This window comes from Vulpes vulpes, chromosome 7 (genome assembly GCF_048418805.1).
Source record: "Vulpes vulpes isolate BD-2025 chromosome 7, VulVul3, whole genome shotgun sequence".
Lineage (NCBI taxonomy): Eukaryota > Metazoa > Chordata > Mammalia > Carnivora > Canidae > Vulpes > Vulpes vulpes.
The window spans coordinates 91,169,774-91,196,264 of NC_132786.1; the positions used below are offsets into that span (position 1 = coordinate 91,169,774).

At 32.6% G+C, this 26,491-nt stretch overlaps 1 protein-coding gene across 13 annotated transcripts in view; it reads left to right on the plus strand.

The window, feature by feature from the left end:
* Positions 1 to 26,491, plus strand: part of PHF14 (PHD finger protein 14) — a 230,488-nt gene that overhangs the window by 163,079 nt on the left and 40,918 nt on the right. For 6 of the 13 annotated variants that reach the window (XM_072764412.1, XM_072764420.1, XM_072764413.1 and 3 more), the window contains 2 exons: positions 4,788 to 4,817; positions 5,547 to 5,664. In XM_072764412.1, the coding sequence (XP_072620513.1) occupies positions 4,788 to 4,817; positions 5,547 to 5,664 (148 nt within the window). The remainder of the gene's footprint in view (positions 1 to 4,787; positions 4,818 to 5,546; positions 5,665 to 26,491) is intronic. The other 7 variants (XR_003235791.2, XM_026003840.2, XM_026003842.2 and 4 more) reach the window with 2 other exon arrangements.

Here is a 26,491-nt window from a genome sequence, read left to right on the forward strand (position 1 = left end):
TATTATCTCATTTATCTGATTTACATTGTAAAATCAGGATCTACACTATTGATTAGAGCATAATTAGTTAATTATGAACAGGGAAATACAAAGTTATGTGGGGCTTGAGCACAGCAGGTTGTACTGCTGAAAAATTTCCAAGGGCATGAGCAGATGGAGATCAGTTTATTAAAGAACAAAGCAGACATGTTTCAGGTATGGAAATGTCTAATCACTCTCTCATGCTGTGAGGAGGTACTTGACCTTAATCGTGTATTTTCATATGAATTCTTTTTATTTCATGTTTTATTTTTTTTGCTTCTCTTTGAATCTTGTAATCTGGCTGCTACAGATGTAGCTAACTGAATTGGTGTCATTATTTAAGTTGTCATTAAATATGAATTTGAATCTCAATAATTATCCAGATACTTTTCTTCAGTTAATATACTTTCATGTGTAAAGAGTATTTTTGTCTTTCTTATCACACTTTCATTCATTGTTGCCTGTGATAAAAATAGTGGTCTATAGGGGCATTCATGAAAATATATTGAAGATCTCCACCTTAGTCTTCTATTTGTAAAATATAATATAAAGTACATTTTCTAATTACTTTGTTTAGAAAATGGTCGTATAGGTAGTTTGCACTAAAATTGTAAAATAGAAGGAATAAAATATGTCTTTATTGATAATGAAATATTCTGATATTGGTAGAATGCAGAATTTTGTTCAAGCTTGTATTATTTTAAAAGTGATTTAACTCATGGGCCACAATCCAGCATTTTCTCTGTTAAAATGAGTAATTGAAATAATTGGGCACTATCCAATGAAAGAATCTATCACTACTGTTAATAGTTTTTTGTGGGTGTTTTAAGATGCTAGTGAGATTTTATTTAAGTAATGTTAATATTAAGGATCAATTCTTTTGATCTTTTTCATACAGAAGTTTTACATAAAAATCATGAAAAAGCAAGGAAACCCAGCCCATCAGTTCTCTCAATATTTAATCAGTTTTCTTTTTGAGTGAACAGATGTAGTATATTTCTAGTCAGTATTTTACCCTATATAGACATAGATCTAAATAAAATGTTCTTTGACATAAAAAAAAAATAGCTGTGATTATGAGTTACCTTGATCTCAAAAAAATGTACATCCTTTTTCAAGTGTTATGAATTTCTCTTCCAAAGTTTAGTTTATCATTTGGTTATAAATTATATGCATAGTAGGTGCACTTAATTGTTTCAGTTAGTTTAAAGAGAGTTATTTAGTGTATTCTAATGAAATTATCAATTGGAAATTAAAAGGGTTAAAGAAATCCTTTGGAATACTGGCTTTTATCCTTTCTCTTGGCACAGGCAGAAATAAATCAGTTTCTTTTTACTTGTATTCCTATTCTCAGTAATCAGGTAAACCAAGAACAGCTTGTTGTATGGATATTAGGACATGAACATAAGTCATTTTCTTCTTCTTTGTCTATGGTGCTATACTTAACCATATACTAAGTAAGTATTTTAAATACATGTAGAACTGTGTTTATTTGGTCACTGCATTTTGTCAAATCATCGTGTAAAAGACCACATATATAGCTGCTTTATTGTTTACATCTGTATCCTTTATAAATCTGATACCTAGGAAGTTGTACTTAGTAATAATCCAATTAAAGAATCAGGTTTCCTTTCATCTTATAAATGGGATTCATTTTATCTCATTAAAATTGTAATTTAGAATGCCCTATATTATTTATGTGTACAATATTTATTAGATGTTTAAAGGATACTGCTTTAAGCATCCAGTTTGTATTTTATTTAAAAAATTATAGTGTTTCTTTATAGGTTAGTAAATAGTCTCTTTTAAATATTTTAAGATACTGCCTTTCTATTTAGTATATGTGCTGTTGGTATACTATAATCTGTTTTTTTTTTTACATAGACATTTTTGTTCTTTAATAAAATATGTTGTGTTGTATACCATGCTTTTGTGGGTCAATGACTGCACTTGGAAAAGATTTTAAAACATTATATTCATTATTATTTTGATTAATTAAATATGTATACATTATGTGATGCAGTTATGTGTTTCTAGGTATATGTAAGAAATAGAAGAGAGACAATAAATAATAATTTGATCCATAACTACTTCAACTTTATTTCAGCTTTTAGGTAGCAGAATGATTGCAGATTTTCAATTTTTAATTGAAGAGTTTCTGATTTTCAAATTTTAGAAAAGATCTAAATTTGTAACATAGCTAGAATTTATTGGCTGACAAAATTTGCTGAAGTTTTCAGAGTGGTGTATGTGTGAATGAAATAAGTAATACACTATTTTTACCATCTACATTGTTTTTCGGTTATTAGGATTCCTAATGGTATCTCTTACATTTGTCTATGATATATTAATTCTTGCAGATTCTGTTCAAGTTTACTTGTATCATTAGGGTATTTTTGTTACCAGCACATAAAGCTATGGATGTCCTCAATATTCTAATGTAGAAACAACTTTATTTTTTCCACATAGAAACAATTTTAGTCTTTTGTAGAAAGAGCTTTAATTTGCATATTTATTAACAGAGCTTTTGATTTGAAGATTGATTTGTTTCTCTTTGTGTTTTTTTCTCTCCTGGATTTTGGCAGTTCTAAAGTGTATTAACTACTCTTTTTTTGTTATTTAGTCTTATAATTGCAGTTTTTATTTACTGGTGAGTGAGCTATAACTTGAGAGAATTCTCATATCACCCCCTAATTCTGACAAGCAAATTTTGCCTTTCCTCTGAGACCTATTATAAATACATTAGAGTTCCATACGGAGACTAAGTCATTCTAAAAGGTATTACTAATGAAGTAGTCAGTAAGGATTAGTTATTTCCAAATGGCATATACTTCAGCATTATCATCTAACAAATGTAGCATATAAAATCTTTTCCCCAAAAAAAATAAAATAAAAAAAATAAAATCTTTTCCCTACACATTTATTCTTGAGCTGGTAATTTGATTTTACAATAAATTGAGATCCAGTACAAACTGGAAATATATCAGTATAGCAAACTTGTTCTTAAATTTATTAGCTTGAAATACATAGATAGAGCAACAAGAATCATTTGCACAGATGCAAGTGAAAAATAACAAAATTAATCTTTATATTCATCATGATGTTTCATGTATGTTATACACTATAAACCATAATTCCAAGTTATTTTGACAGAGTTTTAAAGTTAAATATGCAATAATTAGGTTGTAATTTGATATGAACTAGGAGAACATTAATGCCATAACTCTTCACCTCTCAAGAGCCCGGATTATTGGCAATCTGAACTCTAAGGAACATTGCCCCAAAACCTGAAGTGAAGCCAAAAAAAGACTATATTAGTTAACCAAAATTGAGTCCATGTACTTAACTCAATAGAAGTTCTCATTTTCATATCTTTTAACTGTCTGTTTGCACAATTTTCCTAAGGTTAAAGATGTGTTTTCTAAATCCACAACTAATTATTATTAGGGAAATGCTTAGACAAATAAAGTCACAATATGAGAAAGCAGTAGCCAACACTTTTCAAGAAAGTGAGGACCCTGAAAACCTATAATATTTGAATATGAGAGTTCAAACAGAATAGTGGATGGATGGATAGTACTCCAAATCACAAAAGCCTGGCACGCTGTTATATATATGCATAGCAGCATGTGTTACTTGTATTCATGACCCAGAGATGACAAAATAAACTACACTTAATGTATTTTCTTGATGAAGTAAAAATGTGATTCTTTTTAACTTCTCATCAAAGATGATTAAAATACTAGTTTTCATGCTTGACAGAATATGCACTCAGCTATCTATAGTCTCAACCTTCTCATAAATTCAGAAGTGCTCATGTTCTGAAGGTTCCTGTAACTATATGTAATGTAATTGAAGTTTTAACTATTGAAAGGTAAATAAGGTGAATTGACAAGAAAGAACATAAAATCATGTGGGCTTGCCATTTAGTCTCTTTATGTTGCATTTGATATTAGCTATATATTATTTTTTCTTAATGACAGAACAACATATATTTGAATATTTTGACTGCTTCTAAATATACTTTGGTTTATTTAAATAATTGGCATAGTAAACAAAGTGTTGTTATTCCTATTTGATTTTATGTTTCATGTAGCTGAATTTTATCATGGTAGACAGTTTTTTTCAAGTCCCTGTCTTGAGTCTAAAAAATGGTTTTTGGAAAAGTACCTATGTTTATTTGGTTCTTAAGAAGAAAGTTATAGAGGAAGAAATGCATAAACTTATGACATACTGTGTTTTAACCTTCTTTATAACTTGCTGAGTTGCTAACTTTCTGAAACTCTTGATTTCCAAAATGAGTCTTTGGGCAATTGGATTTTGTAGCATTATTTGAGATTTTTTTACATAAATGTAGATTTACAGTCACCTGTAATGTGATGGTTTTTGAAAATCAATTGTTTTTGTTTGTATGTGGTTTATAACAATAGTTCCTTCTCTCTTTTTTCTAATAAAGGTTACTGAATAGTAATTTTGCATTTTATTCAAATAATATGTATTATGTACTTTTTCCTCTTAGTTTCATAGTTTAGATTTCTCAATGTTTTAAGGTATAAATCAGTAGGAGAAACCATATATAAAGAGAATCTGACAGATTGAAGAAAAATATTTAATTTAAACGAGCACAAAGAAAATAAGCATATAATCCTTTCTATAAGATGTATACATCTTTGTTATTTGTTGTTAAATGTTGGTCTTGTTATTCCAACTGATGCAAATTTTTTTTACATAACAATGAAATAATGCAGATCTTTCTTCATTGTCAGCAGGATGAGATTGTCTGAAACGAAGAATAGGTATGATAGTTTTCTTAGATTTTGTACATTGTAGGTGGCAAAGACATTATAAAAATATTTGTTAATAAGCTTTAAGGTGTCCTAGGAGGTACTTTGAAAAAACAAATGCACTGAGAGAAAGTGACAGGTAAATTTTTAGTATATTTATATTTGAGAAAATAATACTGAATTTTTAGGATGGTTTTTATTTGCTAGATTGTGTTAGCATGCTGTAAACATAGAAAGTATATTTACAATCTACCTTAATGTGCAGAAAGATGATAAGATATAAATTGTATAGGATTGATTACAGCTTAATTTTTTTTAAGTAACCACAATGTACTAGATTGACTTCATAATCTAGAATTATGTGTATCTTATATTAAATGTTTTTAAACAAATGGGTAAATGATTAGCTCTTGAAGTTCAAAACTGAAATTGTTGTGCTTACTAGTTTTGAACACGTTTGGCTATACACATACATTCATTCATATGCTCTTAACATTTCTACTATCAAAGTATTCTGAATGATATTTACTTTGTTAATTTTGTTGTATTTTGTTTTTTCCTAAAACATTTATTTCAGGTTTAGATTATCTTTGTCATAGACATTAATTTAATAATTTTACAAACTAAGCATAGAATTGTGTTGAACTATGTAGTAGTTTGCCATTTGTCTTTGAAAAAGATAGGGTGTTTTGTTTTTTTTTTACATTATTTAGATAAACCATAAATCTGTTTACCCTGCAGGTGTGATGAATGCAGACTGTGCTACCATTTTGGCTGTTTGGATCCCCCTTTGAAAAAGTCTCCTAAACAAACTGGCTATGGTTGGATATGTCAGGAGTGCGATTCTTCATCTTCTAAGGTAAGGAGAAAAAAAGGTCCATAAGAGAAAGTTTCACTTGATTTTGATAGCCATATCATACATCATCTTCCTAACTTTAAAGAGAATTAGCATTATGAATGACATTTTAGTTTAATGTACTTCAAGAATATTTTGCCATGGTGATTTTTATTGTCCTTAAAATAAGGGATAAACAGCTCTACTAAATTATTTATAAATTTCTTCTGAAGTATTTTAGCAGTTTTGTGTATTTTCTGTGTTACTGTAACTTATAAATAGTGCCCAAGAAGTCACCTGTGCTAATTTACCACACCTAGGGATGGCAGGGAAATTCTGCCTTAGGTCATAAGAAATTTGTTTTGACAAATGTATGGTAACATATATAAATGTGAATCAACAGAATCACCAATTAAATCCAGTTTTATTTTGTAGATGACTCATTAAGTATTTTGTAAATGTTTTATAAAATCTGTTCTTTGAGATCTAAGTGAAATAAGTCAGAGAAAGACAAATACCGTGATTTCACTTAACGAAACAGAGCATGAATATAGTAGGGAATCAAAAAGGTCTGTTCTTTGAAAAACTAGTTTTTATATTCCAAAATTTATTTTTAATATTTATTTAGCTAAGTAAAAAGGATAATAAGGCTTAATATTTTATCCCCAAAAGTTAGTGAAATTATATCTTTTGAATAGCAATATTATAACCTTAAATTATGGTAACCTGCAGTTTAAAATTATTGTTTCTTTAAAGTGTATGACTAGTTAGACTCCTGATACTTCGACTCATTTGACAAAAATATTGAATGTATTTGAACTAAGACCTTCTGGTCAGCTGTAGGTTAATCAAATTGTTCTGCCTTAAAAAGACAATGGAAATCAGCTATTTATTGTGATATAAACATGAAGCCATCTTTCTAAAATGCTACTTAAATGCATCTGTCTGTCCTGGAGTTATTTAAAATTGATACTAAATTCCTTTCTGCTTATGGAATCCTGTGTGTGTGTGTGTGTGTGTTATACATAGCAGGTTTTTTTGGCCAAATTGTTGCCTTTAGATTGAGTCTGATTTTGAATGTTCAAGAACCTCAATAATGGCCAAGGAGAAAGGTATGTAGATTGAGACTAATAATTCAGTAATGAATGATCCATTTTTAATTTGAGATCCTCCAAAGGATAGATATCCACTGTTTTCAGAACATACCAAAATCATGAGTAACCCCAAAGGCACAATGGATGTCTGTATAAATGTTTGCAGTTTTATCTTTTCATAAAGTACAAGCTCTAGTAAAAAAAAAAACAAAACCAAAAAAAAGGAAAAGGAAAAAAAAAAAACCCAAAATATATTTTTTAAGTTAAAATGATTTGTTCCAGGTTACCACAGAGGCCATCTGTAAAAATTTATTTATGAAAAACTGCATAAAACATTTGGTTATAGAAAAACTAAAGCATTTTTTAAATAACTAACTTTATTAAGGATTTTACATATTTGCATAATTATTATTAAAATAGAATATACTATGTATTTTATTTAATAACCAAGCATTTTTGCCCAAATTTTAAACTATACAATATCAAGAATTATTTTCCAGGCATTTTATTACAACGCAGATTTAAGAGGGAGCATATTGAATAGCAGAAGTTTTACTGCATAATTTAAAAAATGCTTTACAGAAATTATATTTTATTTTTTATTTTTTTAGAAATTATATTTTAAAAATAAAAAAATAATGGTTGTACTATAGATTTTAGAGAGTTGTCTTATGGGACTCTTTGTGATAGGATTTTTATAATACATTTTTTGGGGGGAGTTTCCTTCTGCCCTCAACAAGCAAAATAGGAAAGCATCTTTTGGGCAGCCCCAGTGGCTCAGCAGTTTGGTGCCGCCTTCGGCCTGGGGTGTGATCCTGGAGACCCAGGATCGAGTCCCACGACGGGCTCCCTGCATGGAGCCTGCTTCTCCCTCTGCCTGTGTCTCTGCCTCTCTCTCTCTCTCTCTCTTTCTCTCTCAATGTGTGTCTGTCATGAATAAATAAAATCTTTAAAAAAAAAAAAAGGAAAGCATCTTTAAAGGATTTATTGCCCTTTATAAGTACACCTTTTTGCATACATTCTCTTGAAAAGGTTCTGTACTGTGTAAATGTGTAGCACTGTATTCAGTGCCTAAAGAATGGCTTTACGGTATATAGTAATTTAGTGAATGAATCCTGAAAATGAAAGTGAGCCTATTTCGTTTTCAGGATAGGAGTATATCTTACATTTTATAATGCCCTAGGATGCCAGTAGCCATTGAGAAGGATAAGATATTTTTATTTTTGTTTTTGTTTCCTTTCTTTGTGGGACTGTAGGTCTTTGGACTCTGATGGTAATCCATTAGGAATGCACATTGTTAGAAAACTTACATTGTATTTCCTGTGTTCTCACCTCTTATTGAATACTAGATATAAACAAACAACATGGTCAAAATTTCATCTAATATGGTATCTAATCTTTGGAATGTCACAGCATTTTACTGTAAGTTTTATAGCAGCGACGTGGATTTGTATTTTTTATCCTACTAACATGACTATTGTATACTGAAACTTTTTTTCTAATAAATAATATTTAATATAATAGTTAGATTGGAAACTTAATTTATTCCTGAGAATATTTGTGTTGCATCCATTGTTTTGTTCACTTTGGAAAACTTCATTCTTGACTAGCAGGTAGTAGATTTCTGTTTGCATTTTCCTTTGAAAGACGTTTGCCAATCTGGGTCCCAACAAGAAAGCATGGATAGATAACATCATGCTTTATAATTCAGTGAATTGCTGCAGAAGCTGTTTCAAATTAAGAAATCAGTATACTATTAACATCTGAGTCAAAATTAGTATAGTCTTCAGGCCTAAGAGAAACCTACAATGGAAGTTAATATACTTTGCTTGTCCTTTATTTTCCTCTGTTAGATTTGGTGAAGTGTTATTTGTTAGATAATACTTGGGTATGTTTGCCATGTTCATATATTTTAATGATATGAAAAGTAATATAGAACTAGTTATTGCCAGGAGAAAGGAAGTGATTAAGTTGCTAATAAATTTAGGTGCAGGGAAGTGAATGTATAAAATTGTGATAGCCATAAAATATATATCCAACTTCCCTTTTCTGTGGTAGTCAGGATTATTAAGTCTAAGAAGTCTTAACTTTTATTATGAAAATTCAATTCCCAAATAAATTGTTTTGCTTAGAATTTTAGATAAATTCAAGAGGAAGGCATATAGCTGAACATGTGTTTGAAAATACATTGCACTTTAAATATTAGTTTAACTGTTATCATTGTCTCCAAATTTTGTGTAGCAAGCAGAGGAAAGTAAAATATTGCCACGTATATTCTCAGTAGCATAATATATTTATGTATGTTTTTGTTTTTCAAGTAATAGGTTTACTGCTGTGGGCTTTATGAGGGTGAAAATCTTCTGTCACAAACCCTGCTTTTTACTTTTATGGAAATTCCACTAAAGTAGAAGATTCATCATATCATAATCCATAATTTTAAGTTTTAAACATGATAAAATATACCTAAGTGTAGTTTTAATATTGATTTAATAATAATATACCTAAAAGTAAGATAATTTTTTAAAATTGAGAAATAATTTGCATTTAACATTAGTCTGGGGTATGATAACATCAGCATTCAATATTTGTATATAGAATGACTTTTTATTCTACCTAAATCCATGAAGTATGGCATAGGACTTTCTCTGCCTTATCAACTCATTATAAACCTAGTTAGTTCACTTTAGGTTTCATGGAAAATGACTGCATGGATACAGTCCATGCATATCATGGATACATGGATATACATACATGTACTTGTGCATACATGGAAACACAGATTTATACACATACAAACATATGGAAACACACATGCACAAAACTTACCTTCTCCCCTAAGCTATGCTTCAAAGACATTTGACTAAGGCAGCAACTCTTCAGTCAATATATTATGTTTATGTTCAGTTAGTTCATTGCTACCCATCACCATGCATTAGTGTTTTTTTTCTTTTCTGTTCTTTACTATGTTAATAGTATTGTTAATGAATGCTACATGCCTGGAAAAGTAATGCATTTTACTCTTAACCCTCCTCTCCACCTATCCCTTATTTTTTTCTTCCTTCTCTATTCCATCTGTTCACCCAAGCCAAATACCTGGTCCTTTTTTAAGTCTTTCCAATCCTTGTGCCATACAGAAAATCACTTCCTGAGTCCTGGAAAAAGTTATCTTCCTTAAATATTTCTCCAGTATACTCTTAGTCTCTCCTTACTTTCATGACCTAGCCACTTTTAAAGATTACAGGGCAGTTATTTTGTAGAATATCTCACTTTGCATTTTTAATCTTTTTTCGTAGATTCATTTTATGCATCTGTGATAAGAATGCTACAGATGCAATGCAGTATGCCTTCTCTCAGATGACACATGATTTCAGTGTGGACCACATATGGTGACAATAACTTTAATCATTTGACAAGTTTTCTGCAAGTCTTCTCCATTCTCCTCACCTTTCTAATTAATTAATTTGTGGGGAAGAACCTTGAGATTATGCAAATATCCTATTCTCCATCAAACTTTGATTTTCTATTTTATTCAGTGGATTATATTGGTTATTATCATTTGTTTTGATATTCAGATTGTCCCAGATTTGGCTTCTGACACTTCACCCTGGCATGTATGATCTTTTAACATGATCCCAGCATCTTTAACTAATTCCTTACTAACGATGTTCCAGGGTCACCTATCCTTTCCTTTTCCCTATTCTTGGAACCAGCCATTTCTTCTAGAATCTCCAGTTCCTTTCAGTGGAGAATGATATTTAGACACCACAGTGTGGGTACGAGATGTGCTCATTGTTGCTTTACTGTTTCTTCTGGGTCTTCACAGTAGAGTCAAGGATTAGATGTATGTAGGTATACATACACATTTACATCTATATTTCTGTCTTTATAAACATTGGAAACCATTCCAGTTTTCTCCTTTTCTGCATTGTAACTCCCTAACAGAAAACACTTCACCCTGACATGTATGGGTCAGGGTGAATATATACTTCTTCTTCTTTCTTCTTCTTCTTCTTTCTTCTTTCTTCTTCTTCTTTCTTCTTCTTCTTTCTTCTTCTTTCTTCTTCTTCTTCTTCTTCTTCTTCTTCTTCTTCTTCTTCTTCTTCTTCTTCTTTCTTCTTCTTTCTTCTTCTTCTTCTTCTTCTTCTTCTTCTTCTTCTTCTTCTTCTTCTTCTTCTTCTTCTTTCTTCTTCTTCTTTCTTCTTCTTCTTCTTCTTCTTCTTCTTCTTCTTCTTCTTCTTCTTCTTTCTTCTTCTTCTTCTTCTTCTTCTTCTTCTTCTTCTTCTTCTTCTTCTTCTTCCTTTCTTCTTCCTTCTTCTTCTTTTTTTTTTTTTAAGATTTTATTTATTTGAAAGAGGGAGGGCACAGAGGGAGCTGACATAGGGCTTGATTTGACGACCCTGATATATGACTTGAACTGAAACCAAGAGTTGGATGCTTAAGCAAAGTGCCCCCCCTCTTAAATATTCTTATATGATTAGTCCCCTTATACAAAACTAATCTCTGTCACTGTCCACCCCCACCCCACTTGGAGACCTATTTTGCTTACTCTGTAGTCTCATTAGAGTTTTTAGACTGGATGGCTCAGGAGGAAGTGAGAGAGGGAAAGAGGGTGGGGATTTGTATCTTTTACAAGCTTCCTGAATTATTTTAATGAGCAGTCAAGAATAAGAACCTCTGTTTTATGTACTTTATGAATTCTTCAGTTTTAAGACTTTAAAAATTAATTTTCAGAACTTTAAAATAAATATACACAATGCCTATAACCCAAGTGAAATGTCAACAGACTACTTTAAAATTATGTTGTATACTTACATATAATATACAAGGTAGACTAAATAATGTTTTTTTTAAAAAACATAGGGAACAGTTCACTATTCAGTCTCTTCCTACAGTCTATTTGATACAGATTTCAACAACTTCTGTCTGCCAAAACATCCAAAATGAAGATAATTTATTTTGACATGGTTAAATGAACCTGCATATTTTTTAAAGTGCTTCATCCGAGTCATATATATTTACAAATGCCAATGAGAATTTAAATGTATATCACATATTTTACAGTGACTATGCCAGTTTTAGCTTAGATGTATGTAGGTATACATACACATTTGCATCTATATTTCTGCCTTTATAAACATTGGAAACCATTCCAGTTTTCTCCCTTTCTGTATTTGTAACTCCCTGACAGAAAACTGGCTCCTATTATTCTTTTTTTTTTTCTTTAAGATTTTATTTATTTGAAAGAGGGAGCTCAGAGAGGCAGCTGACACAGGGCTTGATCTTATGATCTTTAGCTTGATTTTAGCTTTTCATCCTTATTTAAGCCCTGTTCAGTGAAAAGCTGTAGAATATACATGACAGGTATCCAGACTACTACAGGATGAACTGTCTTAGCATGAAGACCTCCATTTGGTTCATTCTTATTTGCTCTGTCTAGTATATACTCTTATTTTTTAAGATTTTATTTATTTATTCATGAGAGACACAGAGAGGCTCCTGCCTGGAGCCCAGTGCGTGACTCAATCCCAGTACCCCAGGATCATGCCCTGAGCCAAAGGCAGATGCTCAACCACTGAGCCACCTAGGTGTCCCCTAGTTTACTACTCTTTTTGAGCAGTAATAAATTGAATTCATATGCACAGAAATGTCATCTAGATCCCTATGTAAGATTTTCTGGAACTACAAACGAAATACATACCTGCTGAGGCAAGTGGTACTTTTTGATAATCATTTGTATTAGAAATCCCTGGATAGGGAAAGTAGTATTTTTTTTTTAACCTTTATTATCTAATTTCTGCACTAGGCAACTAGAATTCTAAAACTGATATACCTGAGTAAAAACTACATATATAAATATTTATTTTCAAATAAAACATTGTGAATTTTGTCCCTTTAAGAATTGAACAAAATAGTCTCTTCAAGGAGTATCTTGCCGTAATACAATATCTTGCCGTAACAAGCACATTTAATTAAACCTGGTATTATTGGAAATTGAATGTCTGAATTTTTTATATGATAAAAATTTATGAAAAATATAAAATTAAGGGGTGCCTGGTTGGCTCAGTTGGTGGAACATGTGACTTCATCTCAGGAGTGTGAGTTAGACCCCCATGTTGGGTTTAGAGATTACTTAAAATCCTCAATAAAAAATAATAAAAAAAAATTGTAATGAATTATACTTTAAAGCTCTTTTAAATTTGAAGTATATAATTGACCCATAAGAAAAATGATTTTTAAAATATTTTAACTTCATTTGACCTCTGGGATTTTATCTGACATTAGGTTAAATTTTAAGTTTCTAGATTTAGCATGGTTGGCCAAGAAGTCATTTTCGAGTAAAAATTGTACCACTTAATTATCTTAATTTAGTATTCTTCTAGCATTTATGTAACTAGCATTAAAGCTTACAACAGTGTGCTTAGCAAGTTTTACTGAGTTTTAATTTAGCTTTTTCTGATACAGTTATGTAAAAGTCTGCAGAAAAGTTGTTTATACACTATCTTACAGTAGAATACCATAGATCAAACTGTGGCAGTTTTTAGACTTAGTAAAAATCTGAGAATTAAAACTGGCATGGTTATCCTTGATGATAGCTGTAGTTATATATTTAAACTTTAGATTTCCTCTTTGTTAGTATATGGAATAAAGCCCACAGTCTTCCAGGTGATCTTCTACTTAATATCTAGATTAAGTCCAGGCAATTGCCAGATACCTCTAGCATTTCCTGTGGTAGGCAAAATTGTTTGTATAAATGTCTTATTTAAGCTCTTAGTTTCTGAGTGTTGTAATTTGAGACTAGTAACAATGATTTGTGAATTCAATAAGAAGTAATAGTCATTAACAATTACACTAATTATAGTTGGTACTGTGCTTTTTTTTTAGAGTGTATTTTTTTAAAACTAAGCATTTATGTACTGAAATGAACTTATTATTTGTCATTATTGCTTGCTCAGAGGTTCTTTACTTGATTGTCCTAGACATTTTCTGAAACTTGTTCCAGGCATTATTTTTATCAGGTAACAATTTTGAGCTAAACAAGGGACTGTTTATGGTTATCTTTACAATAGAACTGGACTCTTTACTGATCTGTTTAGTTCTGTAACTTAAGGTAATTTTCATGGGGATTATATGATACATGTTAAGCATATTGGTATACTTTGTTATGTCATGGTTAGGTATTCCTTAAGAATTTTTCTGCAAATTTGGTTTCTATCCTCCAGGTAAAGTTTGTCAGTGTTTATGACATACATTTGTATATATTTCAACACCATATCCACAGAAAGAAAATGAGTGGAACCTCTAATATTAGACAAAATTTTTTTATGTTAATAATTTGAAAAATTGAAAAACTTATTCACTATTTAAGTTATGCTTACTACAAACTGGAAAAACTAAGCTATTTAGACGGCATGTGGGCCTTTGCATAACATGCTGTGGATACCATATGTGATAAGAAACTAACTCATAACTGAGAGATATTAATCAAAGTACAGTAGGGTGCCATACATGGGCAAGCCTTTCAGAACAACTTTATACTATTATTTAGTTTTTAAATAATTTTTAAAATATATATACTTATGTTGGTGGAAAAAGCCACCTACTAAAAATCTGGTAGTTAGGCTGAAGGATTTTCATTACAGATTTTAAAAAGTTAATAAGAGGAATCCCTGGGTGGCGCAGAGGTTTAGCGCCTGCCTTTGGCCCAGGGCGTGATCCTGGAGACCCAGGATTGAATCCCACGTCGGGCTCCCAGTGCATGGAGCCTGCTTCTCCCTCTGCCTATGTCTCTGCCTCTCTCTCTCTCTCTCTCTCTCTCTCTGTGACTATCATAAATAAATTTTTAAAAAATAAAAAGTTAATAAGAATATTTTTACCTATTAACCCAGCATTATTAAATTTGTATTGTATAATATATTAATATAAGAATTTAGAAGGAGGGTAGAATAAATTAATTATGTAAACTTGTTATTCCAGTATTTGTATGTAATATGAGGGTGAGAGACCTTGTTTGTTGTAAAGAGATGGTCCTAGTTGAAATAGGCTAGCTCAATCTCAGAGTTGTGGAACTAACCTAAATAATAGGAAAAGCTTAACTCCAGGCTTCAAAAAACAGAGTGAAATTTCATATGTTTTATATGCAGATAGCTTATTCCTTCTAATAAACATTTATTTTAACTATGTCATCATTGTGTGGAATTATTTATTGGTTAAAAAATTATCCTTCTAACCTATACATTGTGGTTTCAGAAGTACTGTTTATCTACAACTAAGACTTCTAAGCTAAGAAAATTCAAAGAATGAACTCTGAAAGTTAATGGAATTGAGTTCTGAAATCAAACATATTTAAGTCTTCTAATCTTGATGTTCTGATAGAATCCTTATCAAGATTGATAAAATATTGTAGATTAGGGGGCTGGGACATAGCCAAAGTGTGTTACACCATGTTACTTGCATTTTAACATTTTTTGACATTTCTGAAATTAGGGTGTGTGTCTGTAAGCAGTTTGTATTTTTAAGTCATAACACTTTTTTTTCTTCATAAATTTAATGGCAATTTTTTGAGTTTCTTATAATATGAGGCATTGTTGAGTAAAAAACAATAAAATACAGAGAAAGTCAAAGTATGTAATGCAGTATAGAATAAAGAGCTTTATGAGCTTTGAAAAGAAACGGACTGGGTCCAGATATTAGCTTTATGATGCTTGTGACCTTTAGCAAGTTGCTTCAGTTCAGTGAGCTTCGGGTTGCTTATTTGTGAAAGGTTTAATGGCAATACTTGGAATAATAGAGATACTCAGTAAATGATATCTCTTCTTATTCTTAAAAATACACAATCATTTTAGTTACAGAGAGAAAAGTTCAGAGCTAGTGCTAATGTTCTGCTTTTCAAATGTAAGAAATGTTTTGAAAGCTAATCTAAAGAGCAATTTTTTTTGTCTTCATGTACCAAGAAAAAATCTTTTCTTGCCTCTTTCAGAGTATTACGCTAAACAGAGTAACATCATCTCTAACATTTCCATTCACAAAAAACCCCATTTGTTCTAATTTCTTTCTAGAGTTACTGTCATATTTAAACTGGTTCTACCAACTATTGAATAATAATAAAAAAAAAAAGACGTAACTGGTATGGGCATAAAAAGAAACCTGCCCTTAGCTAAAGACAGATTTTGTTAATGGGTGAAGAAATACTCAAGAAATTTCCCATAGACTGAAGGGGTATTATTGTCAAGGTCATGAAAACTATAAACCTGAAACTGAAATGAAAAAGGAAGTAAATAACATGAAATTAAAAATTAACAAACCATTGAAGACAGGTGTAAGATAATTTATGAGTCTATTTTGTCAAAGTATATACAGTTTTCGATAATAAAAGATTTCATTAATCCTAATGAATGCCCTATAGAGAACAGGCATATATCAGCAGCACATGCTTTTACCATTTAAATATTTGAAAACTCCTATGGATGAAAATGTGGAAGGTTCTGGACTAGACTTTCACACTCCTTATGAAATCTGGAAATTAAGGTTATTAACTTTTAGGGCATACTGTGCAAACATATTTAGAATTTCATAACATGTGCCTTCAATATGTCTTTTTTTTTTAAGATTTTATTTATTTGAGAGAGAGAGAGTGCATGGACATGTGTGAGGAGGGGCAGAGGGAGAGGGGGAGGGAGAATCTCAAGCAGACTCTGCCCTGAGCGTGGAGCATGGTGTGGTACTTGATTCCACAACCTTGAGACTACGACCTGAGTGAAATCAGAAGTCAAGCTCTTAACCAACTAAGCCACCCAAGTGCCCCTCAATATATCTTATGGCATTTATGCCATGTGAAAGCCTCATTCCTAAGTAAGGAAATTTATACTCATTCTCAGATGCTACTAATGTCTTTCTTTTGAAAAAGTAGATTTCAACATGTGCTTTACATATAGGACTTAAAGGATAGAGATTTATAAATTCTTCGAAGCCCTATCTTTACACCCCACATCTCTTCCCCTCTCTGCCACCCACTCCCCTGATTTCCAGTGGAAAACTTTAAGCATATAAATTTCTCTGTTACCTTAATGATACTTAATGTTACCTTAATGTTACCTTAAAAAATACCTCTATCTGGGAATATCAGATATATAGCTTTTACCTTATTTTCCATTGATAGAATGCTAAGTAAGACTGTGGTCCACACTATCTTCCTATGGCCCCAGCTTAGTCCAGTCCTGCTACATATTGAATTAAGAGCTTCAGTTCTTATTTGACAGCATCCCAGAACTACCTGTAACTAACTTTAATAGGTTAAGTGAACATCACTTTATTCCTTCATGTGCTTTGTCAAAAATTTTTTTCAGTCTTCTAATTTACATCATAACTTGACATTTTTATCACTTGTCAATCCACAGGCAAAATGCCAGTGATTTTTCCCCAAAGCCTACAAACCACCTGCACCAGGATCTTCTAAAGTACTATTAAATATGCAGTTTGGAAGGCCCCATACAGACCCACTAAATCAGTATTTCTGGAATAGTGCTCAAGAATCCGCATTTTTATAAGCACCACAAGTGATCATTAAAGCTTAAGAAACACTGCTTTTGACCCTAATTTCTTTTAAATTCCCTACATAGTTTGGTCTCTACTTTAAGTACTCATTATACGTACAGACTTTACTGTTCTATAAATGGACTTTTAGCCCCCCAGGCAGGTTCAAAGTAGATTTATGATACCTGATTCAGGTTCAGTACAGTAACATTCCTGGATTAATAAACCATATTCCTTTCTTATTTCTGAGTTCTGGAATTGCTCAGCCATATCTTAAGGATCTTCTCTGAGCTATAAATTCAGTTTGCCCCCATGCAGAATCTTCCTCAGTTACTTTGCTTCATCTTTTTTCTACTTCTTTGCAGCAGCTGATACTGGTGGTAACTTTCCCCTTTTTACAAACTGTTCCCTTGCCTTTCAGTGAACTTACTTTGTCCTCGTTTTCTCCCTTCTTAGCAGACCATATATATCTTTGGTCTTTTGATAGGCTTCTTTGGCTTCTCTTAATACATAGTGTCTTACTTTGCAGTTGACAGCATCCATACCTAAAGCTACAGGAAAACTTGGGATTTAGGATTTAATGATCCATCTAGTTTTTCTGAGTTAATGTTCATCAAGAGAGACTTTCTGTCTTTTAAAAAATTATCCTTTAAAAAAATAAAATACTATCTTTTGCCTAATAATTAAGATATAATTTGGTGATAAATCCACCAAATTTTAGTTGGCCATTTGCACTGTCTAGTAGTCTACTGAGGAAAACCTAAAAAATTTTATAGTAGCAACTTCTAAATAAGGAGGGAGGAGCAAGTGAGTTTTGGGTGAAGACAAAATGGTGTAATCACTTGGAATGCAGAGTAAGTTCTGGTGATCTAATGAACAGCATGGTCATAATAGTTAATAATACTGTATTGCATACTTGAAAGTTGCTGACAAAGTAGATCTTAAAGTATTCTCATCACACAAAAAAAGAGATGGTAATTATGTGACATGATGGATGTGTTAACACAATGGTGGTAATCATTTTGCAGTATATGTGTATTAGATCAACATGTTGCACACCTTAAAACTTCCACAGTGTTATATGTCAATTAATCTCAAATTTGGTGAAAAAACTAAAAAAATTACCACAAAGTTTAAATAGTAATTTATCTAAGTAGGAGAATACTTATCAATTGGATCTCCAAGTGAAATATTGTTCTGGACATACGATTAAATATGCTGTAAATGAGGTGTCAGACTTTGAGTTTTGTTTAACTTTAGCACTAGAGAGTAATAATTCAAAATAGCAGTTTTTAATATAGTTTACATCCTTTATATAAAATCTTGCTTTAAAAAATCATATTCTTGTGTTTTTCTCTTAATTTTTTTCTTTTCTCTGACTCAGCTTTTCTGGAGAAAATTGGAATCAGAAAAGAAATTACATACATTGTGTTTTTGTAACAATTTCTTGTAAATATAATACATGGTCATTATAGAATATTAGGAAAAATTTTAAAAATATAAAGAAAAATATTTAAAATTACCTGCAGGGGCACCTGGGTGGCATAGTCTGTTAAACAGCTGCCTTTGGTTCAGGTCATGATCTCAGGGTCTCGCGATTGAGCCCTGCATTGGGGTCCCTACTTAGCGGGAGGAGTCTGCTTCGCTCTTTCCTTCTGCCCCTCCCCTCAACTCGTGCATGCACTCTCTCTCTCTCTCTCTCTCTCTCTCTCTCTCAAATAAACAAAATCTTTAAAATTACCTGCAGTTATAGTACCTATAGGCGTTACATTTATGCTCATGTTGCAGTAGTATATCCTACAACAACCTATTCTTTAAAAATTTCAATCATATTATACATTTTTAATTTTTTAAAATGTATCTGTGTATGTGACCATTTTCCATGATGTTAGATACTTTTTTTCTAACCAGATTTGGTTTTTTATAAGATTTCATTTATTTATTCATTAGAGACACAGAGAGAGAAGGGCAGAGACATAGGCAGAGGGAGAAGCAGGCTCCTCACAGGAAGCCTGATGAGGAACTCCATCCGGGACCCCAGGATCACACCTTGAGCTGAAAGCAGATGCTCAACCACTGAGCCACCTGGGCATCCCAAACCAGATTTTTTTTTTAACCAGATTTTTAAGTACTGTACATTCCTTTGCACAAATACAGTCTTGGTGTAACTTCTGGGTCAGAAAAATGAACATCATTAAAATAAAGTAGAATTTTAGAAATAATAATAGCAGTTAACATTTATTGAGTAACTCTGTGCCTAGCATTGTTTAAGCACTTAAAACATAATCTCAGGCTCCTGGGTAGCTCAGTCAGTTAAGCATCTGCCTTCTGTTCAGGTTATGATCCCTGAGTCCTGGGATCAAGTCCTGCATTGGCCTTTCTGTTCATCGGGGAGTCTGCTTCTCCCTCTGACCCTCCTACCCTTGTGCTCACTCGCTCTCACTCACTCTCAAATAAATAAATAAAACCTTTTTTTTTTTTTAAAAAAAAAAAGCCCTTTATAATCTCTTTTAATCCTTACCACAGTTTTAAAGGTAGTTAACTGTTTTTATTTCCTTTGTGTGGGGGGGAAAAAGTGAGGTTCAGAGAAGGATTACACACCTAAGTGGTATAAGAGTGATTCAAACTTAGCTCTGCCTGATTCAGGAGCCTGTGTTTTAGAAGCTTGCTTTCATATATTGAAATAGGTATTTTCTATTCTTTGTTGCATAAGATATTCAAGTTAGATTTTGTCCTAGCCACTTCAGATTTTCATAATGTAGAAACTCATAATTTTGTATTATAAACAAACACTGCTGGTATTTGGAAAAGGAAAAAATACCTTTACTGTTACGTGGGATCTGTTTTGGTGTTTCTAATGAATAGAGGAATGAATAAAACCTAGAGGTAATTCTTAAAACAAATAAATTAAAGATGGTCCTATTGTAAGGTGTAGAAGACAGACCATAACTTCTCAAGGCCCTGAGTCAAATATTTTCCCTCAGTCAAATATTCTATCTTAATGTTTGTCATTAATTGTGAAGTTTGAAAACTGCACCATGAAAAGAAACTAAAAGCAGCCACATTTAGTTTCTTTGCAAAGATGGTTTAAGAATATTCTGATTTGTACAGTTTCAGCCACTTTGTGTACAAATGGGAAGATTTTATATATTTTTTTAATACTAGCTTTCTTTTGCAGAAAAATTCCTCTTACTCAAAAATAATACCTTATAAGTGGATCAAATACTAATTAAAATGCAATTTAGATTCATTTGGATTAATTCTTTTGTTGATTTTTTTTGTCAGCCAGAGTGCATGAAATCATCACCTAACCTATAATTTAAGTTAAAACCTGTCTCCCCATCGTTGGCAGATAAAGGATCCATATGTGCACGGTGTTGTTCTGCTATATTTCCCCAGTGACCCAGCATAGATATCTATGTTCTCTTATGATCTCAGGCTTCCACAAGTTTTTTTAGCTTTAATATATTGGTCTCTTTTTTTCCTCTGAACTGTATTCATATGTTGAATTTAAACTCTGGCCACCTAAGATGCAATTTATTTTAATGTTTTCTTTGAAGGTTTCTTAAAGGTTTATGCTGTAGTGTTATATCTTCATTGAAGTTAAGTTGGTTTTTTGTTAAATGTACCTTCAATAATGGCTACAAATGATTATCTGGTTCGCTGGCTTGAAAACTCTTTAAAGTGTGCATATAGAGGTTACATTTTTTAAGAATCACTTTGAAAAGTTCAGGCTGCATCAGTGCATTTTTATCACTTCACTTTTGTGTTCCTGAGGGACTGCGCTATATTCTCGACTTTCAAAGACATTACATTATAGTACAGTATAAATTCTATTTCTAGAATCAGATTTCTAGATTTAGATTAGCAGATATTTGTAGATCCGTTTCCAAAGTACAAATAGGTAGCTCAAAGCAAGTCATGAATTTATGATATTTTAGCATTATTTCCTTATTTTAATGCAGCAGTTTCGACATATATCCCACGACAACAAAATTCCTTACTTAATAATTCAATATAAAATGTATTCTAGTATCCAGTCACTAAGTTTACTTATCACTTAGTTATTTTTCTGTGTTTCAAGTCATTTTAGAATTCTGAACGAAACATATTTTCAGAAAACATTTTCCACTTTTACAAGAAGGTGAACTGCTGTATAATTCAGACACTTGTCTACCTTTTCCCTGTGACATTTAGTGACAATGTGGAAGCTTTAACTTGTTTGCAGCACAATGACTATATTAAGTAAGTACTGTCTTATTCTCCATTTATTTTTGAGTGCTCCCAAGTCTACTACTCATGAATCTAATTTTTGCAGTGAGATAAACTAACTTTCTTTATGATTTAGCTGTTCCATAATCACCCAATTTTTTCCTTTCCTAGGTTTTTTACCATCCTCATTTTCCCCTAAGAAGTAATGAATACTCTGTGTATTTGTAGTCCTCTATCCATAAAAACCTCTTTAATAGGGTCAAATATAGTTAGTTGCTTTTTAAATTAATATTATTATTGTTTACTGACCATAGCAATTTGGAAAAAAAAATCCTGCAGTCTGAAATTGACACCTTTAATAAAAACTATTCAAATTAATTTTAAATAAAGAGTATTAAAGACCATAGAAATGGTCTTATCTGTTCTCCATATTAAATGCTTTAAGGACTATCCAGATTTTTTGTAAAATACTAGTCTTGGGCAGCCCAGGTGGCTCAGCGGTTTGGTGCCGCCTTTGGTCTAGGGCGTGATCCTGGAGACCTGGGATGGAGTCCCATGTCGGGCTCCCTGCATGGAGCCTGCTTCTCCCTCTGCCTGTGTCTCTGCTTCTCTCTCTGTGTGTGTCTCTCATGAATAAATACATAAAATCTTTAAAAAAAAAATCTAGTCTTTAATTTTTATTCAGATATAAATATGAATTTAAGACAAGATACAAACAGAAAGCAACTTAATTCTTTTCAGTGCCTTTAAAACAAGCTGTGTTGGATCTTTTCTTCAGTGATTCTAGGATGTATTTCATGGCTCTTTTAGTCTCCTTAAGGTATTAATCCTCTTTTTTTTTTTTAAATACATAAAATCCAATCTAGTTTCATGTCAAGGGTTCATTCTCTCAACCAATTCAAAGCTTCTCCTCTCCCCACCTCAGGCCTGCTTCAAACTGGAAAATCTATAGTTTGATGGGGGCCATACTGGACTTTGATTCTTTTTCCTGCTTTCTTTTGTGGGCTTTTGGTGATCTCTCATTGTTAAGGCTTGCCTACCTGCAGTTCCTTTGATGTGTGAGAGAGAGATGGATGCCTTCCCCTGTGCATTACTTACAACTCATTTTTCAGAACTTAGACTCCCTTTTGTCTCCTCTTTGCTTGGCATCACCTCATTCCCACTAGGCTGTCCTCTTTGGCTAACTCCTTTTTTAGATAACCAGAATCTTGCTGTCTTTCATATCTCATTATTATTCCTGAGATAAGCACATAAACTCACACCTCTGCCCTGAAAGCTCAGAAAAGGAGTCATTCCATCTGTAGCCCTGATTTTTTATTTCTCCACTGCTCCACCCTACAGCTAGACAGGCATGCATCACCGTAGTCTCTGTGACCCTCAAACTCCTCAGGGCAAACTCTGAGTACCTTTCAGAAAATCCTTCTCATATAGGGACTCCCTTTAAACTTCCTCTTCTAAAGAAATCCTTGCTCTCTTGTCTCACCTTTGCTGTCTTCAGGTTTCTTTGATGAGTTTCCAGACCAATTTTTATGTGTGTGAGCCTTTGAAGTAAATATTTTCTGAAATATTTTATCAGTGCATATCTTTACAAAAATGAAATTTTAGACTGTTTATGATAAAGAAAATTCCACCCACCTCATGAATACTTTAATGTATGTCAAATGAGTGCCCTGTCACTATGACTCAAATCATGATCTTTTTCTTAGTTTTTCTACTTCTTCAAATATGTTCTCATATAGTTTCTCAACTTTTCAAGACCCCTAGACCCTCATCTTCCTTATGATTTTATCCTTCTCCCTTTATTACACTATTTTTTGGCATTTACTATTACACTTAAAACAAAATAAAGCATTGGAGCCCTCCATTATAATTCCCCTGCTTGGGATCCCTGGGTGGCGCAGCAGTTTGGCGCCTGCCTTTGGCCCAGGGCGCGATCCTGGAGACCCGGGATCGAATCCCACGTCGGGCTCCTGGTGCATGGAGCCTGCTTCTTCCTCTGCCTGTGTCTCTGCCTCTCTCTCTCTCTCTGTGTGACTATCATAAAAAAGTAAAATAAAAAAAAAAATCATGCCTTCAAAAAAAAAATAATAATTCCCCTGCTTTCCTGGATCCATTGTGGTATTTCATCTTAACTGTTTTTTTTTCTGGCCAGAAATAACTAGAGGGATTTATGGATTTAGGTTCATTTGTGAGCTCCTTATCAAATTTCTTATAGCAGCTATGTCAAATCTATGCCACATATCTCAGGTCTCAGTTTTATTTCTAGCACTCTCATTTTTCAAGATGACTCTTAACATGTCTCTTAACATCATTCCCATATCGCTATTGTATCTCCTCTCAACCCTAGAAATAATCCTTCATATTTTTCCTAATTCAACTTTTGTTACTTTCCTTACCTCAGTCTCTTATTTCCTGTCTCCAAAGGAAAGAAAAATGTTGTTTACTTTTGTTATTTATTTCCCAAATCACCTTTCTCTTCAGAATCTAGGTTTCTGTTCTCATTAAGCCATTCTACAAACTTCCAAATCAGTCTTTTTGAAAGATCATTTTTCACATCCTTCCCGATTAGAAAACTCCAGGAAGGAGTTCTCCATTGTCCATACTGTAAGCACAGACCATCAGGGTTTTTTTTTTTTTTTAATTAATTAATTTATTTATTTATTTATGACAGAGAGAGAGAGAGAGGCAGAGACACAGGCAGAGGGAGAAGCAGGCTCCATGCACCGGGAGCCCGACATGGGACTCGATCCCGGGTCTCCAGGATTGCGCCCTGGGCCAAAGGCAGGCGCTAAACCGCTGCACCACCCCGACCATCAGGGTTTTATCCCTGACTTCCAAGGCCATCTGTTGATCTGTGTCCATACTAATACTCCAGATGGATCTCTCTGTCTCCTTTTCTCTCCCTCTTCCCTTCCTCCTTCACTCTGCTCTCTCTTTTACAAATGTAAGGGTATTTTTAAAATTAATGGTTCAGCGTAAGTTCCAGTTTTTCTATAATCTTTAGGACTAGACTGAATTTCTCTTCTCTTTTTGCTAGACTGTTCATTTACCATTTAGTAGATGTTTCTTCGCATTTTTATTCATCTTTTTATGTCTAGGTTCTTTTTACTAGCTAGATTACAAATGGGTATGGCAGAGAATATTTCTTTCATACTTTTCTTTAGACAAGGAATCTCAATGTTACATATAATTTTTTCTGAGATAGATTTTAAATTGCTTCTAATAGTTCTTCACTGCTATTATTTCCTATTAGTTATTAAAATTATTTTTTAAAGTTTTATTTTGCTGAATCGCAGTAGAAATAGTATAGGTTCTACTTTTTGCCATAGATGCTCAAGGCTATTTGTTGAAACAACAAATGATGTCTAAAACATAAATTTCTGCCAGCCATGACCCATATATGCATAAAAGACCTAGGGTAAAAGACATAAGAAAATACCTGTTCAGCAAGTTTAAAATAATATCTTTTCTTAGTGTAGTTTCTATTCCTGTCTAGTTCACTCAGCATTTCTGTTAACATTTATGAGTACCTGCTGATTAGAGTAGATTTCTTTGGAATAGAAATGCAGTTTTAAATTAAAAAGAAATTGTTTCCTCCAGAATGGAGAAGACTGGGGTTGTCTAAGATGGTAAAACTAAACTGAAAGAAAATGTTTATTTCATATTTTTATATATAAATTGAGAAGGAATATTTATATAGGTATTATCTTTCTTTTGATGATCCTACTAATACATCTGCAACAGTAACCTAATTTTATTAAATAAAAACCTGTAGCATATTCAAAAGATATGCTATATACTGTACTAGGTGCTTGATATATATAATCAGACATTGGCCACCTGGGTGGCTTAGTTGGTTACATGTCTGCTGCCTGCCTTTGGCTCAGGTTGTAATCTGAGCGTCTTGGGATCTAGCCCCATGTTAGGCTCCCTGCTCAGCCAAAAATCTGCTCCTCCTTCTCCCTCCCCCTCTCCCTTCCCCACCCACCCCCTCCACCGGTTGTGCTGCCTCACTCTTACTCTCTCAGATAAGTAAGATCTTTAAAAAAAAAAAAAAAAAAAAAAAGATCAGACATGACTGTGGCTCTTAAAAAACTTAACATTCTAGTAGGATAAACATACAATACAAGATTTAAAGTGTTAAATGCCATTAAGTATAGAAAAGCCACTCTGGGAATTGAAAGACTAAGAACATTAGTTTACTTTCAGCTCCATCAATCAAAGAGAAATTGATGGATAACATATCATTTGAATGGAATTATGAAAACTAGGTAGGATTTGTAAGAATATGAGAATGGGCTAAGTTATGCAATACACCCCCCAAACCCCAAATTTTTAAGAGATTAACACAAGTTGAATTCTCATGCAAGTAACATGTCATTACAGATTGGCAGAGCAAATCTGTACATCAGAGTAATTTGGGGACCCACGCTGATCACAGTTTTATTTCAACATATATGGTCCCTGGCACTGTGGTGGGAAATACGGCAAACTGCAGAATGGCTTTTAAAATCATATTTGGAAATTGACACATACCACTTTAATTTACATTCCACAAATTACATAGTTAAACCTACTGTTAAGAAGCCAGAGAAATATGACGCTACCACGTGTGACCATACTTCCAAAGGCCTTTCTGATGTTTGAAGCAGTGTAGGGGAATCCTTGGAAAGAGTGTGTGTATAATTTCTATGAAGGAAACTGCATAATAGTTTGAAACATAACTGTAATAATAGTTACTAATATGTTTTTAAAATTTTTTTAAATATTTTTTTTAGCAGTTTTAAGTTTACAGAAAAACTCAGTAGCAAGTATAGAGAATTCCCATATGCCCCCTCATTCCTGCCCTGTTATTAACATCTTGTATTAGTGTGGTACATTTGTTACAGTTAATGAGGCACTATTTAAAGCCCATAGTTTACATTAGGATTCACTCTTTGTGTTGTCTATTCTATGGATTTTGAAAAATGTATGATAACAAATACATACCTGTACAGGATCATACAGAATGGAAT